The sequence below is a fragment of the Tursiops truncatus genome, chromosome 4 (genome assembly GCF_011762595.2).
Source record: "Tursiops truncatus isolate mTurTru1 chromosome 4, mTurTru1.mat.Y, whole genome shotgun sequence".
Taxonomy (NCBI): domain Eukaryota; kingdom Metazoa; phylum Chordata; class Mammalia; order Artiodactyla; family Delphinidae; genus Tursiops; species Tursiops truncatus.
In genome coordinates, this window is record NC_047037.1 from 50,182,599 (window position 1) to 50,199,170 (window position 16,572).

Consider the following 16,572-nt stretch of genomic DNA (forward strand, 5'->3'; position numbering starts at 1 on the left):
ATCCACAAACCTGAGAGCAAGAATGATGGTGAAAGTTAAAAGTAAAAAAACTGCATATTACTATTGGAGTATACTGTAGACAATTGCCAAAAATCAGACTTGGACCAAATATATTTCTTATGTGACAGGTACTGTTCCAAATGTTTTACGTATTAACTACTGTGTGATGATGATGACAAACGATAAAGCTCTGTACACATTATCACATGCAATCTTCACCATAACTTTATGGGCTAAGTATCATGACCACTTACTAGATCAGGAAACACGCATAGGTTAAATAAACTCTTCAAGGTCACACAGCTAGTATAGCTCAAGCCTGGATTTGAGCACAGGTCTTCTTAACCCCAAAATCCATGCTCTTAAACACTATGAAACTGGACCCCCAAATTTAGCAAATATACCATGAGTATCATGAGGTTCAAATAAGGATCTATAGTCAATTAAATATGGGACTCACTAAATATTCTGTCTTTAAAATTCAAAATACATGTTAGTATGGTAGGAATTCTGAAATGTTTCACAGTTAAAAAAGAAATCCTGATTTCTTTAACTTAGCATTTCCTAGTCTTATTTAATCATGGAACACTTTTCAATGTGTAACATATATTAAAACCCTCCAGGACTAAAATTTGTAAGTATTACATAACACACTCCTTGCCTTCGTGATGCTTGTTCAATGTGGATTACACAAAAGATTTTAGAATGGAGTGGGCAAGTGACAAGGAGAGGAAGGGAGACTGAACAGTCATAACAGGAAGCTGTGGAATACAGTTGAAAGGGCTGTGGAGTCCAGCAGGCCTGGTTCACGGCCAGCCTCCCAGGCAGTCATGTGTTTGTGAACCAGTTACCCAACCTTACTGAGCTTCTGTTTCCCTTCTCGTTAAGTGAGGGCATTAACTGCTATTTCACAAGGTGGCTGTGTTTATTATTCAATAAATGGATCCATTATTATGCAGATATCTGCCAGTAATCTTATTCTATTAAAAGCAGATCATCTTTTAAAAGCAAAATTGATTTGTCTTGCTAAGAAAGTCAAGGAAGCAGGGATTATTGCTGCTCTGGACTTGCTTCTAACAGGGAAGAACTATGCCACAAAATGGCATAAAGTAGGAATAGTGAAATAAACAGCTTGCATTTTAGAAAAGTAGACTTTAGAATGGTCAAGGAAAAGGTACCTAGGGCAGAGAAAATATTATGATACAGGAAGCACAGAAGAGTGTTAGTCAAATTAATTTCTCAGGGGGCATTCATCAATTATCCATTCTGGAGGAAAAGAGAAAAGTAGAATGATACCAAATGAATGTGGGAATTTGCTAGTGATCTTTTAAGGAGATGGCCTGTAATGATAACTAATGTTTAGCTAGAAACACATGATTCATTACAAATTCAAAAACAACCATAAATCTACAAAAACATTACGAGGAAGTTAGAAACCCAGAAAACAGCAAGCCTCGCAAAAAAAAAAAAAGTTGCAAAGGACAACAAAAAGCCATTTGGGGATAAATTCAGAGTCAGAAGCACAAGAAAGCACCAGGTCTGCCCTTTGGGGCAAATGGAGTAACACAGAGGATTGAAAGAAAGCAGAACTATGAATTCCTATTTCCTCTATCATGAATGATCTTCAAGCCTCCCCTCTCAAAAACCCAAAAAACAAAAGCCCTAAAATAGTAAGAGAAAAGTTATGTCTATGATAGGTGAGAAAGCTTATGATTTGGTGGGGAGCTTGTACATAAAGAAATATCAACATTAGGAAAGAAACATACAAGGGCCATAAAAGAAAAATGAAATGCTAAGAGAGTATAATGGAGAGACAAATTAGGGTTGACTGGGGAAAAAGAGGAAGTTTCCAAAAGAAATGATTTTTGAGTAGGTGTTGAAAGACACGTGGGATGTTGGCTAAAGTAAGAGGGTGGGAGGGCATGTGAGGCAGAGGTGACAACAGGAGGAAAACTGTCAGGATTATCATGGGAACACTGTGAGGCTAGATTCAGCAGCGTGGTACCAGGTTGGAGCAGACCCTAAGTGCCAGCTAAGGAACTTAGTACTTTTATTTGGCCATTATCCTAGGGAACAGGAATTCCACCTGGGGGTGATAGATGGGAGCTGGTTCCCTGGAGGGTTAACAGTCAAATCTGGGCAGAACAGGGAGCACAGGAATCACTCCATAACTTTGCGTTGATTATGCTGATCAATGCAAGTCACATAAATGCAGGCTGAGCATATGTCCAGATTTGTCTGGGAATAGTTCTGGTTTAAGACGGTTGTCTTGGCAAGATTACTAAGAGCAGCCCCTATCACTCTCAAAAATGTCATGGTTTGGACAATAAATTTTGTGGCTACCTAGGTATATGTAACTCGGGGACTATATCTTTGTGTTTAATAGCAGTAATAATAAACGTGTATTTAAATAGTTACAAACTGTAAGGAAGAGAGCTTCCCAACAGGTAGGCTGCTAACGGGTTACAGATGGGCTATAAGAGATTGATGGTTAGGTGTTTTACAGAGGTAAAAACTTAAAACCATTTTTTATAACTATTCAAAATTTATCAGAGTTGGTATTCTCTTTGAGAGCCATTTGTATAATTTTATTTCTGAATCTTGTGAATTCTGTCATTCAAGCCCTTATAGATTCCCCTGGTATTTCCTCCACTTTTTCCTGGCATACAAAAGTCATCAAGTCTCTGACATGAAAAAAGACTGGGAAACACCAGTGTAGATTAATTTAATGGTAGGAGCTCAAAAAATAGTCAAGATACAGTGTAGCTGTGATAAAGTTATCATGAGCGTTCCCAAGTGCATGGCCACAGCCATGAGGGGCCTGTCAGAGAGCAAGCACCAGGGACAAAAATGGGCAAATCCATCATGGAGGACTTTGTTTTCAGGTCACCCAGGCCCAGCAGTGAGAACGTGAAATTAAGAGTCTAGGAATTTTTATTCTAGTTCTGTTTTGCCACTATAACTAATCATGTGACCTTGGGGATATCATCGACCCTTCCTGAACCTGTTTCCTCACTTGACAAATGGAAATAACTAATGCCAGCCAGTTATTCACTGTAAAAATAAAATGAGATAATGTAAGGGAAACCCTTTGTAAAACCTGGAGTGCTATATACATATAAGGTATAATAAAAAATTATGCGGTTTTTTTGTTGTTGTTTTTTTGTTTTTGCAGTACGTGGGCCTCTCCCTGCTGTGGCCTCTCCCGTTGCGAAGCACAGGCTCCAGACGCGCAGGCTCAGTGGCCATGGCTCACGGGCCCAGCCGCCCCGCAGCATGTGGGATCTTCCCGGACCGGGGCACGAACCCGTGTCCCCTGCATCGGCAGGCAGACTCCCAACCACTGCGCCACCAGGGAAGCCCAATTATGTTCTTTAGGGTCTCATTTCTACTAGGGTTAGCCCCCTCCTCCTCTTACTGGTGAGCCTCTAGGGTTTCCTTGGTAGGATCACCAATCCTCCTCTCACCCCACACACATTCATTCCCACCACTCCCACCACCACCCCTTCACTGACCTCTGCCAAATCCATGTCTCGAGCCCAGCTGTCTCTCTCCCTCTCACTCCCAAGCTCTGGTCTTGTATATGCAAACTATTTATGAACAGCTATCCTTAAACCAGTCCCATGGACACTTCAAAGCAAGGTGCCAAACTCTATTACCTTCACCCTCAGATATGCTCCTTTTCCTAATCAGGGTCATCATCACCATTCACCCAGTTACTCCAGAGTCTGTCCCAAGAGTCATCTTTGACTCCTTTCTCTCCTTCACTCCATATTAGCCTCCCACGCCCCCTCCATCAGCAACTCTGGTCAGCCTCACTCCAAACCAGTCCCATTTTATTAGTTCATGTCCTCCCCTCTTACCTGGATAATTGCTTCCAAGTGGTCTTTTGCCCTCATTTGGTTTCTTAAACTCTAGTGTCTATACTGCCACTGAGAAAGACTGTTCTCAAACACAGATCTGAGCATGTGATTTCCCTACTAAAAATCTTTTTCAGTGGCTCCTTTCTTGGCCCACAGAGCCCTTCATTACCTGGCCTGTGCTTCCTTCCTACCTTATCTCTCTGACTTCGGAGTTTTATGCTCCAGCCACTCTGAACCACTTTTAGAGACTTAGCTTGTACCATCCTCTCCCATTGGAACAATCGCTTTGGCTGGAATGCCTTTTTCACTCTCCTTTCTCTCCCTCTTCTCTTCCCCAACTCTTCCACTCAGCTAGCTCTTACGGAAAGTCAACAATGGTTGAACTCTTGAACTCACAGTAAGACAGGCTTCAGTTATATCGTGACTCCACCTCTTAAAGCTTTGTTATCATGAGCAAGTTACTTTTCTTTACAGTTCAGTTTCCTCCCTTGTAAGATAAGGAAAATAAGAACATCCATCTCATAGAATTATAGCATGGATTAAATGAATTGCATGTAAAGCACATAGCACAGTATCCGGCACAGAGTAAATGCTGAGTTATATCCTTAATAGATGTTATTTTTACCATAAATGCTCAACCTTGATAATTCACAGTAGAAATCAATGTGAAAGGGAGACATCTGTTCCTAATGCCCAGGTTAACATTAGCTGTCCTTTTTAAGGCTCCTATAGCAACCCCCAAATGCCTCCATCATAACTCTTCCTCTATCAGTCAAGTGCACAATCTGTAACTGTCAGTAGGTTTGTCTCCCGTCACTAGACTGTAAACTTCTCCAGATTAGGTGTGTGTCTTATTCTGTTTCTCCAACTCCTAGCATTAGGGTTCAGTTAATATTCATTGAATTAATGATGACTTCTGAATTTTAATTTTGTTAAGGATAGGATATTAAAGTAGGATTTAAATTTCATTTTGGAAACACTGAAAGATAGATTGTTAAAATTTCATAATAAGACAGATTAGGTAGGGAATATAGCTAGGTTTGCCACTTGGAAATTTAATTATATGTCTTAATTCTTTATAAATATAAATGAAGAAGAAAATAAGTGATAGTTCCCATATAGTTTCACTTGGCAGTAAAAGTAAAAATATGCTCACTAATTTAAAAGAAGTAACTGTACATTAATAGAATGTTTAAGAACAATTATTACACTTTCACACCTCAGAGAAATGTTTTCATATCAAGCTCAAGCCACATGTTAGAAATAGGATGTCCCATTAAAATAAAGTAATAATGATGGCATTTCTGTGCTCAGGGCCATATTTGTAGAGTTCTGGGAAAAATAAAAAGGAGAATTATAAATTAGGTATTGTCTTACACACTTGTAGCTGATTCAATCTGACCTTGATATTTGATTGGATTCACTGGCAGGTACTGTCTACCGAGACCAACTCACATTGAGCACCTGTCAGAACTAATGCTGATTAAATACTGTGCCCTTAAGCTATTCTTAAAGCCATTCTGCTGCCAGGTGTTTAAAGAAAATCCCATTAAATCAGCTAAAAATTGTGCTTAGTGAAATCTCTAATTTAAAGTTAAATTTACGTGACAGTAGTAAACATTCCAGTTCATGAATGGTTATGAAAAAGGTTACCAAGTTGGAATTCTGCATGGCATCCAGCTGAGCTGTCATTTAAACCATACCCACACAGTCCAAAGGCACATGCACAGAGAATTCAGGTGAGGTCACATTAGATTTCAACAAGTTTGGAGATATTTTACGGGATGAAAAACCTTGCTCAACTAGTCCAAAAGCACTGCCATTTATAAGAAATAAATAAAGTCAGCAGAAACACCAGGTTCAATAATCTCTCTTTTATATTATGTCATCAAAAAGATACGTAGGGTAAGAACTAGAAAGATAGGAAATGATCGAGGTAAGACAAGCCACACTCTGGCTCTGAATTCTTTTGAGATACCATTATTACCTTTAGTCACCATCTTTATCACCCCTCTGAACTGTACATAACCACTCCCTCCTATGAGCTTCTGAAAAACTTGTCAGCTCTTGCTTTTTTTACATTTTATTTTATTTATTTATTTATTTTGGTTGTGTTGAGTCTTAGTTGCGGTTCACGGGATCTTCATTGCAACACGCAGGATCTTTCGTTGCAGCACGCAGACTTCTCTCTAGTTGTGGTGCAAGGGCTCCAGAGCGCATGGGCTCTGTAGTTTGTGGCACACAGGCTCTCTAGTTGAGGGGTGGGCTCAGTAGTTGCAGCACACGAGCTTAGTTGCCCCACAGCATGTGGGATCTTAGATCCCCAACCAGGGATCAAACCCGAGTCCCCTGCATTGGAAGGTGGGCTCTTAACCACTGGACTACTAGGGAAGTCCCTTGCCTTTTTAATAGCTGTATATTAACATGGCTTCTCATCGTACTAGACTGCAATTTCTTGTAGGTCAGACTCAAACAGTAAGCTTTCAATCTGTGTTACATCCAAGTGACTGAGCGTGAAGCCTGCTATCGTGATAGCTGTCAAAGGATCCAGGATGTGTTTTTAAAAGCAATGTATATATAGGGTTGGCCAAAAGGTTCTTTCGTTCAGTTTTTCCATAAGATGGCTCTAGTAGCGCTAAGTTGTCTTTAACTTCACTCGAAACAATTTTGTTAGATTGTATTGTGACAGCTGTCATATCAGCGTGCATTTTTAAAAAACTTATCAAAATTGGTGAATTTTCATTTTAATATTGAAGATGGAAGAAGAAAAGCTACACTTTCAGCATATTATGCTTTATTATTTCAAGAAAGGTAAATATGCAACTGAAACACAAAAAAAGATCTGTGCAGTGTATGGAGAAGGTGCTGTGACTGATCAAACATGTCAAAAGTGGTTTTCAAAGTTTCGTGGTGGAGATTTCTCACTGGATGATGCTTCACGGTTAGGTAGACCAGTTGAAGTCGGTAACAATCAAGTCGAGACATTAATTGAAAACAATCAATGTTATACCACATGGGAGACAGCCGACATACTCAAAATATCCAAATCAAGCACTGAAAATTATTTGCACCAGCTTGGTTTTGTTAATTGCTTTAATGTTTGGGTTCCACATAAGTTAAGTGAAAAAGAACCTTCTTGACCATATTTCTGCGTGCAATTCTCTGCTTAAACCTAACGAAAACGTTTCATTTTTAAAACAAATTGTGATGGGCGATGAAAAGTGGATACTGTACAATAATGTGGGATGGAAGAGATCGTGGGGCAAGCGAAATGAACCACCACCAACCACATCAAAGGCTGGTCTTCATCCAAAGAAAGTGATGTTGTGTATATGGTGGGATTGGAAGGGAGTCCTCTATTATGAGCTCCTTCCAGAAAACCAAACAATTAATTCCAACAAGTACTGCTCCCAATTAGACCAACTGAAAGCAGCGCTGGACGAAAAGCATCCAGAATTAGTCCACAGAAAATGCAGAATCTTCCATCAGGATAAAGCAAGACTGTATGTTTCTTTGATGACCAGGCAAAAACTGTTACAGCTTGGCTGGGAAGTTCAGATTCATCCCCCATATTCACCAGATATTATACCTTCGGATTTTCATTTCTTTTGGTCTTTACACAATTCTTTTTTTAAAATAAATTTATCTTTTATTTATTTATTTTTGGCTGCATTGGGTCTTCGTTGCTGCATGCAGGCTTTCTCTAGTTGCGGCAAGCAGGGGCTATTCTTCGTTGTGGTGTGTGGGCTTCTCATTGCGGTGGCTTCTCTTGTTGCGAAGCATGGGCTCTAGGTGCTCGGGCTTCAGTAGTTGTGGCACACAGGCTCAGTAGCTGTGGCTCACGGGCTAAGTTGCTCTGCAGCATGTGGGATCTTCCCGGACCAGGGCTCGAACCTGTGTCCCCTGCATTGGCAGGCGGATTTTAACCACTGCCCCACCAGGGAAGCCCCAAAATTCTCTTAATGGAAAATTCCCTGGAAGACTGTAAAAGGCACCTGGAACAGTTCTTTGCTCAAAAAAGATAAAAAGTTTTGGGAAGATGGAATTATGAAGTTGCCTGGAAAATGACAGAAAGTAGTGGAACAAAACAGTGAATACATTGTTCAATAAAGTTCTTGGTGAAAATGAAAAATGTGTCTTTTATTTTTACTTAAAAACCAAAGGCACTTTTCCCCAATATTTTTGGGAATTCCCTGGCAGTCCAGTGGTTAGGACTCGGTGCTTTCATTGCCTTGGCCGGGGTTCAGTTTCTGGTCAGGGAACTAAGATCCCACAAGCCATGCAGCACAGCCAAAAAAAAAAAAAGAAAGAAAGAAATCTATTTTCTTCATAGAACAATTACTAAAATATTAATCACATTGCTATGCATTGCACATCAATTCTGCTTTAGAAGTAGAAAACCTCCTACAAAAAAGTTTTAAATTAATTTCTTATTCCATGTTCATTGTAGAAAAACTAGACTATACAGATAGGAAAACTGAAGATATAATCTTATGGCCCAGAAAAAAAACACTACATTTTAAATTATATCCTTTAGCTCTTTCTATACATCTATATATAGATATATAAAACTGTATGTTTTGATAAATAGGTATTTTAAATGGGATTACAGCATATATGCTGTTTTGTAGCATTTTCCCACTTAACACCCAGTACAAATCATTTGTAGACCATTAAACTTTATTTTTACAACTTAAATTTTTTTACTGCATAGTTTCCAAAATATGGGTTTACCATATTTACTTAATCTCTTATGTTCTTAAATTCTTTTAAATAACGGCAGAAAAAAGAAGAGAAAGGTTGCTGAACGCTCCCTCATATTTCTCATAAGTGGCAGTGCTTTTGGACTAGTTTAAAAAGATTTCTGTACCACCTATGAAATGTTTCTATCTTTATAGCTACAGCTTTGACTATATGCATAATTACTTAAAATAAATTCATCCAGAGGGATTTCTGGGTCAAAGAATAAATACTTCTACAGTTTCTGATGGATATTGCCAAACTGCCCTCAAAACAGTTGTTAAAATTTACATTTTCTCCAGCAGTGTATACTTCTCAATATCTCTACCTGTACTGGGATTACAATTTTTAAAAAAATCTTTGCTTGCACAGCATTTTGAAATGTCTTCAGAACCTCCCCCAAACTCCCTCCTTTTGTTCTTCTAGTCTCCTGCTGCCCGATCTTCATCTAAACCTCTCTCCACTGTCCTTTCCAGATCTATTTTTGTTTGTGCTTTTCCACTGCTCAAGTCTTACAATGGCTTTGCTATAACACTGAAAGTTGCCTAGCTAGTATTTTATCCCCTTAGCCTCTTAGAGCCAAAGTATCAACCAACAAATCTGATAAACTAATCCATGCTAATGTTAAGGGGCTCATTTCCAGCCACATGTGTGAAATATAACTCGAGCAGTTTAACAAAAATATATTATCTACATCAGCAATGCATTTATTTAACTTACAGGGCAGTGGTTCTCAATTTTGCTGCACGTTGAAATCACCTTGGGAACTGTTAAAAATACTGCTGCCTGGGACTCATCCCCCAAAGATTCTGAATAGATTTGGTATACTGTGTGACTTGGGCTTTAGGATTTCTGAAGTCTCCCTAGGTGACTCTAATGTAGCATCTGTGTTTGAGATGACTTAAGAAAGATCCTAAGTAGTTTCTTCTTACGTAATACTGGAGGATGCCAAGGAAGAAAAAGTACAAGGAACATAATCTCAATAATCTGACTCATCTGCAGAAGATAAAGGAGATTAGAAGGGGCAGCTAGGGGTGAATCATTTGCCAATGACAACAGGATAAGAGTAGCATTCACTTTCTTGGCCGCGTGGCATCTTAGTTCCCAGACCAGGGACCGAACCTGCAGCCCCTGCAGTGGAAGGGCAGAGTCTTAACCACTGGACCACCAGGGAAGTCCTGAGCAGTCACATTTCTTGAGGCTAGGCAGGTGCCTGCTGTGTTAGGAAGTAGGCCAAGCCTCATCTTTGAAGTATTGATAGCCTTTGTAGTTAAGCTAATCAACTCAGACTAAAATGATTTGGGTAACAAATGTTATGCCATGCAATTTAGTGACAGCATTCCAGGTTTCATTCCAGGAGGTAAACTGCTTCCAGGTTGCATTTGCTTTATTGTTTCAACAAAGTTGGGCAGTACCACAGATTTTCCCCACAACCCATAGTGGCCCTTTGGGACAACTCTTAGAAGAATAACTACAACCAGTTCTAGCCATTTAAATACATTATAGCACTCTTACAAAGTAGCTATTAGCCCTATTTTACAAGGAAAGCTGAGGGTCAGAGAAGGTTAGTAAATGGGCTGGCCTCAAGCCAGCAAGTGGCCTGGCTGAGGTGGGATTCAGGGAAGCAGGACTCTTAACTTTAACAGTCATATTCTATTTACTACCAAGTGTCAAGCCATGTTTCCTTTTCCCCAGGACAATTTGAAGTGACATTGGTAAATTGCTTTCCTGGGTAGAATATGCTTCCTTGTGGTCTGAATGATCTTTCTGATACTTTACAATTCAGAAGACAAGTGATGAGAGCCACTTCTGTGCTAACCCACCTCCGGCCACAGTGTCAAGTAAGGACACTCTGTTACCTTATCTATCTCTGTGACCTGGCATTACAAACATTATCATTCCCAAACACCAGCTGAGAGCATACTCTGCAGAGGACTGTATGATCCAAAGGCCTTAATGGGTTGGCTGCTTCGTTGGGGAAGAAAAGCTTTTTTCCAAACCTGGCTTTTCCCAAATTACTTATGATAGGGAAGATTTCCTTGGTGACCAGAAAAGGAAGAATAATTTCTGTGGCCACCATAGTAGTTTGACTTTTTTTTTTTTCCTGTTTTTCTTATTATTATTAGTCATTATTCTTTTTATTGTAGAGGGTCATTTAAGCCACCCAGGTAAATACCATTGTACCCGAGAATCTTTGAAGGGTTTTACTCCCCAGCTACATAATTTCTGGAGGAAGAGAGTGATTGTGGGGCTTCCTGTACAAAAATTGCCTTTCTTGGAGCCAATGCTAGAGAAGGGAATGGTAATTCTTGCACCACGTCAACACTGTAGTAAGCAGGAGGGAAGGAAGAGGCTCTATAGCCTCAATGGATCATACCTAAGAGACAATAGGGGACTTAGGGGTGGAGAACGGTGCTGGATTCAAGAAAAGCAAAGTCGTAGGAATGTGCTACAATACCCTAGTTAAGGGACTCTTTTTTTTTTTTTTTTTTTGCGGTACGCGGGTCTCTCACTGCTGTGGCCTCTCCCGTTGCAGAGCACTGGCTCCGGACGCGCAGGCTCAGCGGCCATGGCTCACGGGCCCAGGCGCTCCGCGGCATGTGGGATCTTCCCGGACCGGGGCACGAACCCGCGTCCCCTGCATCGTCAGGCGGACTCTCAACCACTGCGCCACCAGGGAAGCCCAAGACACTTTTTGATAGGACAAAGCTTCAGAGACTATGTAATCCTACACACAATTAGAATGGACAGGGAAAAGGAACATCGACCCTCTAGGAAAATCATGGGTTTTTTTTTTTTCCCTCTAGTTGTCATTCTTGAAAGGAGTTTACCAAAATAACCCGAGATTAAAGCTCAAGGTTGGGGGAAGGGAGGAGACTCGGTTTTGGAGGAGGGTTAGGAGTTTAGATAGAGCAGGATGCTTAGAAATACTGTTCAGTCATAGGGCTCAGCCTTGACTACAGATTGTAGCTTAGATTTTAGATTGTCTGGCACTGAAAATAATGCCTCTTACATAGAATAAACCAGAAAGTTACATTTTCCTGTCTACGGGGTTAAAGAAATACACACCCGTGACACAGTAGAGAGAACAGTCACCCTGCCAGGGTAAGCCAGGGTATCCTGGCTCAGGCAAAGGTTACCTCCGCGACAGTTAAAGACAAACTAAATTCTGCAGGGCAGGCCGGAGAGAAATGCATCATGCACAGACCGGCTGCCACTGCCTCTCCAGCCAGCCAGGTCTCCTGGCCTCTTTTCTTGGCTGAGCTGATGAGTGCCACCCATGAAATGCGAGATCTGTGCTGTTCCCCAAGTACTTGGAGGAGCCCAGCCTGCTGCCCCCGGGAATGGGGGGCTCCACTGTCGGGGACATTGGGAGGTCACCCGCGCCCGAGTCTGCTTTTAAGGTGGCTGCACTCCCAGGAACCAGAACCCGTTTTTCCCAGAGCCTTCCTAAAACATTTAACTCACTCTCTGCCGCCCTCTATAGGAGAACAAAAATGGAGGAGGGGTGGTTTATAAAAGGCTGGAAGATCCGTTTCTGGCGCTGCAAACCAAGAAAGAGGGGGACATTTAGGAAAGACGAAGGATTAAACAGTCGTCAAATTCTATTCAAGAACTTCACCTTCTCCATTACCAACACAGAAGAAGAGACACACATAGACCTAACCCTCTGCTAGCAAAGAGGAGAATGCGACACCCTGAAAATGTCAGTCTGAACCACCTTAAAAAGCGATCGCATCATTGCGTTAGAAAAATTTGTATTCTCGTGGGACAAGGTCCGGAAATTCTGTTTCCCTCTTTAAACATTGCTTAAGAGAAGGGAGAGAGAATCGGCGCTGGGCTACGTCTCACCACTTGCTGTGCGCTCCGGAAAGTGGCGTCCAGCAGCATCAGCTTCCAGGGGTCGGACACGGAGCTTGGCAGGGGGATGTAGATGTAATAGGCGGCCAGCGCCACCAGGGCGGTAAGCAGGACACACGACGACCTCATCCTCCCCCGGATCGGCTGGCCTGCCGGGTTGACGAGGAGGAAAGGATAATGCCACCAAAGACCTCAAGCAAGTTTCTGCAAGGGCCAGCAGCTCATTCACCGGTTTCTTACATGTCCAGGAGCCAATCAGAGGCGGCGTCAGGAGGAAGTCGGAGCGCTGACGTGCCCCCTCCACTGTGTCCTTGCAAAGTGTTGCAGAAGCTTCAGGTCTGAGAAAGCTCTGGGGCTGTGCTGGGCGCAGAACAGCGCACTCCGGAGGACACAGGTGTGTATTGCACCTTTGTGACCAAAGGCTCCCTCCTGAAGGTTCCCAAACGAAAACACGCCCGGAATAGTTTCGGTGTGATGAGTTTCTGTCTGTCCAAACTACGTGGGCCAGTCTGACTCAAAATGGAGTCCGATGTGAGAAAGATAACAAGATGATAGTGATAAAAATCCACTGTCTTCAGCCAGATTTGCAATGGAATGTAAATTCTAGCTGTTATGTGGTAAGAGAAAGTAACAAATTCTTATAGCTCAAGCAGTGCTAAGCCAGTAGTACATCTAGCACCCAAATCTTGGTTTCCAGATCTCATTCTCCAATAAAAGGAACCATGACCCTTTGCCATGGCACCGTGGAGAAAAGCCTGATTATAGGGCTGGGACAGGTAAAGTACAGGATGAACCTGTTGCTCTGTAAGATAAGGAAGTGCTAAAAAATGATGGGAACTGGTCAAAAGGACACAGGTGGCAGCTTGAAGGGTCTCCCATAGCATCAAAATAAATAATAATGGATTACAAACCATTGAATAAAATAAATATCTAGGAGTCTATACCAATATAAATAAACAGGGAAACACCACGTGAAAAAAATTCTTTCAAGTGGGTTGCTGGTAGCAGAAAAAGCATTTGAATCCAGATTTCCTATTAAAGATGGGGAGAGGGGAGGGGATATAGAATGAGAGAGAGAGAGAGAGAGAGAAACTTCACTAGCAGAATTACAACCAGAGATCCAGAAGAAAAAAATTGGAAGAACTGTTTTAAGGAGGTGGTTAGAGAATAACTCCAAACTTATTGATCGAGGCCTTAAAACACCTGGTACATATACTTTTGCAACTTAATATAGTAATTTAAATTTAACCTAATCCAAAGTAATGAAATAATCATAAATTTGGGACTGAAAATGAGATTCTTGGGAGAAAGTTGGCTTCCTATTCAAAGTTTGGAATAAAACATTTATATGAAGGGTACACGTCAATGATGTTTCAAGCATTCAAGTTTGAGATCATCATTTTATCTTTCTTTGCAGTTACTAGTTAAGCATATAAGTCTAAACAGAAAGAGATATATAAGTTTGTGAGTGAATGTATGTGCATAAAGTTAGAAGCTAATCTCTACAGGTAATTACAAACAATCCCAGAGCTACCAACCGAATTGACAACTGGATTGACTCACATAATTTTCTTTCAGGTAATCTGTAAAATAATTCAAAGTTTTACCTTGTAGACTTTAATATTTTGTTCCTGGATTTTGATTATATTCATAAAATCATAGATCTTAGAGCTGATGACAAAACAAACAAACAACAACAACCTCACACCTGACCCATCCTTCCATCTTCAGCCAGTAGTTACACGCTTGGTTTATAGATGAGTCTTTTGAGGCCCAGAGCAGCTTGTTCATAGTCTTCTAGTTTGTAAGTGATAGAACTTACAAACCAGGTTCTGTGGTTAACACTTTGAATGCATTAACTCCTGCCTCTCAGTGCTCTGTAGCTTCCCTTCAGCAGTGCACTAAGAGATAGAAACCAAGAAAAAACAAAGAAACCACTATGATTCTCAGTGCTTCTTCTGTAGATCTGAGAGTCTTTATAAAATGAAACCAATCTGAGATAAATTTAAACAGCTTCATCACTTGTTTCTAATACTTCATTCATTCCACAAATATACCTGGTCCACACTAGGAAATAAAGGAGTGGGGGCAAGGCAGTAAGGTCTCTGCTCTTTTTGATTTTGCGTGCTTGGTAGTGATGATAGTTGTGGGGTGAGAGTAAGGAAAGTAGAGAAAGGAGAGCCAAACAATAGATAAATGATAACAATTAACAGGCATGGAATGCTAACCACAAGCCAGGTTCTGTGGTTAACACTTTGAATGCATTAACTCATTTAGTCTTCACAACAATTCCTATGAAGTATGTGCTCTTCTTATTCTGAAAACAGAGGCACTGAAAGATGAAGTGCTTGCCCCAAGTCACCTAGGTAGTGGGAAGTATAGCTGGGATTTGAGCCCATGGAGTCTGGCCCTTGTGCTCATGTGCTTTACTGCTCAACTCTGCTGCCGAGTGGTTAGGATTGGGAAGAAAATAGAACAGGGTAGTGTGATACCTTGTGGCTGGTTGCTGCTTTAAACTGGGTGATGAAGGGGACTTCTTTAAGGAGATGCCATTTGAGCTGACAGCTGAATGACTAAGGAGACAGCCATGCAGAAATCTAGAGGGTGGGGAACAAGTGCAGAGGCCCTGAGGTGTTACGAGGTCAGGGAACAGAGAGAGTGCCGGAGAGGTAGGGGTCATGTGCAAGGGGCGGTAGAGCAGGCACAGTCAGAGAGGTAGCACGGATGCAGAAGGGTGGATCGTCTAGGACTGTGTGGGTCATGATAAGGAGGTGGCATGGGAAGCCATTGAAGACCTTGCAGCAGGGGAGCAAGAGAATTTGATCTGTATTTGAAAAGAAGCACTCCAGCTGCAGTGTAGAGAACAGGAGGCTTTTTCAGTCATCCAGATCAGAGATGATGGTGGCCTGGATGGGCAGAGCTAACAGTGGGACAGAGAGAAGGGGCAGATTTAGAATACATTTTAGAGATAGAGGAGACAGGACATACTCACAGATTGTGAAGGGTGATAAAAGGAGAAGAGTCAATAAAATACTCTGCTTCTAAGGAAATAATTTGTGATTTGATGTTTAGGCAATTGATGTTTCTATTTATATAGAATATCTTAAATTAGTTTTTATTAAGATCTCCTAATTATATGACATAGTAATATCATTGCTTAACAGAATTTTTACTTTTATTACTTGAAATAATTTACCCAAAATGCCATATACTACGCCATGTGAAGTGGGCTTCTTCATCTAAGGACAAGCAGAACTTTAGTTCAGCAAACACTTACTGAGTTCTGCTGTCTACAAAGCACTGTGGTAGGTGCTGTGGTGATAAAAAATGGTCCCTTTCCCACAAAACAATGTCCACTCTAGTCAGAGAGAAAGTCAGATAAACTTTTTATTATCTGAAATATACAAATTCCAGAGCTACAGAGAAGAGGAAATCATGAGTAGATCTGTTCTAGAAGAGTGAGGAGTAAGAAGACCTACAAGAAAGGTGATGACTGAGCGATTGGGCAGGTTGGACAGGAGTGTGCAGGTGGATATTAGGTAAGATCATCCCAAGCAGAGAGGAGAGCACACACAAAAGTCCTGAAATGTGGTATGAGCTGCAAGCAGTTCAGATACTTCTCGGGCATCAAATGCAGGAAGGTGGAGAGATTAACCTGAAGAGTTAGGCAGAGGTCATGAGATGCAGGGCCTGGTGGGTTGTGCCAAGGAGTCTGAACATTATCCCCTAGGCAGTGGGAAGGCACTGGATGATTTATGTTAGATCTAGTGACAATGGAGAGGGTATGCGGTCTGGAGGAGAGCAGGGGAAGCTGCTGGCAGTGTGTTGCTTCCAAGGTGTCCGAGAAAGATGATGCTATTGTAGTTCAGACTTGTATGAAGTGTTGGTAATGGGGTTGAAGAGTCCGAAGAGATCTAAGAGGTAGAATCAGAAGGACTTGGAGAGGGAGGGAAAAGGTGATTTCCCAGATTTCTTGTTGAAGCAACTGGATAAAGAATGGTGGAAGAGTAAAAGATTTGAGGGAAAATGACAAATTCACTGGGGAGTATTTGGGTTTAAGGTTTCTATGGAACATCCAAGAAGAGATATTGAGTAGACTCCTAGACAA

General features: G+C 41.3%; 1 protein-coding gene across 4 annotated transcripts in view; it reads right to left on the bottom strand.

Annotated features, from left to right (window-relative positions):
* The window catches only part of NCEH1 (neutral cholesterol ester hydrolase 1), a 64,108-nt gene extending 51,386 nt beyond the window's left edge, over positions 1-12,722 (bottom strand). Inside the window, exon 1 of one of the 4 annotated variants that reach the window (XM_004315717.4) lies at positions 12,456-12,722. In XM_004315717.4, coding sequence (XP_004315765.3) covers positions 12,456-12,593 — 138 coding nt within the window. In that variant the 5' untranslated portion in view covers positions 12,594-12,722. The remainder of the gene's footprint in view (positions 1-12,455) is intronic. The other 3 variants (XM_073803906.1, XM_073803908.1, XM_073803907.1) reach the window with 3 other exon arrangements.
* Positions 12,723-16,572: the final 3,850 nt, after the last annotated feature.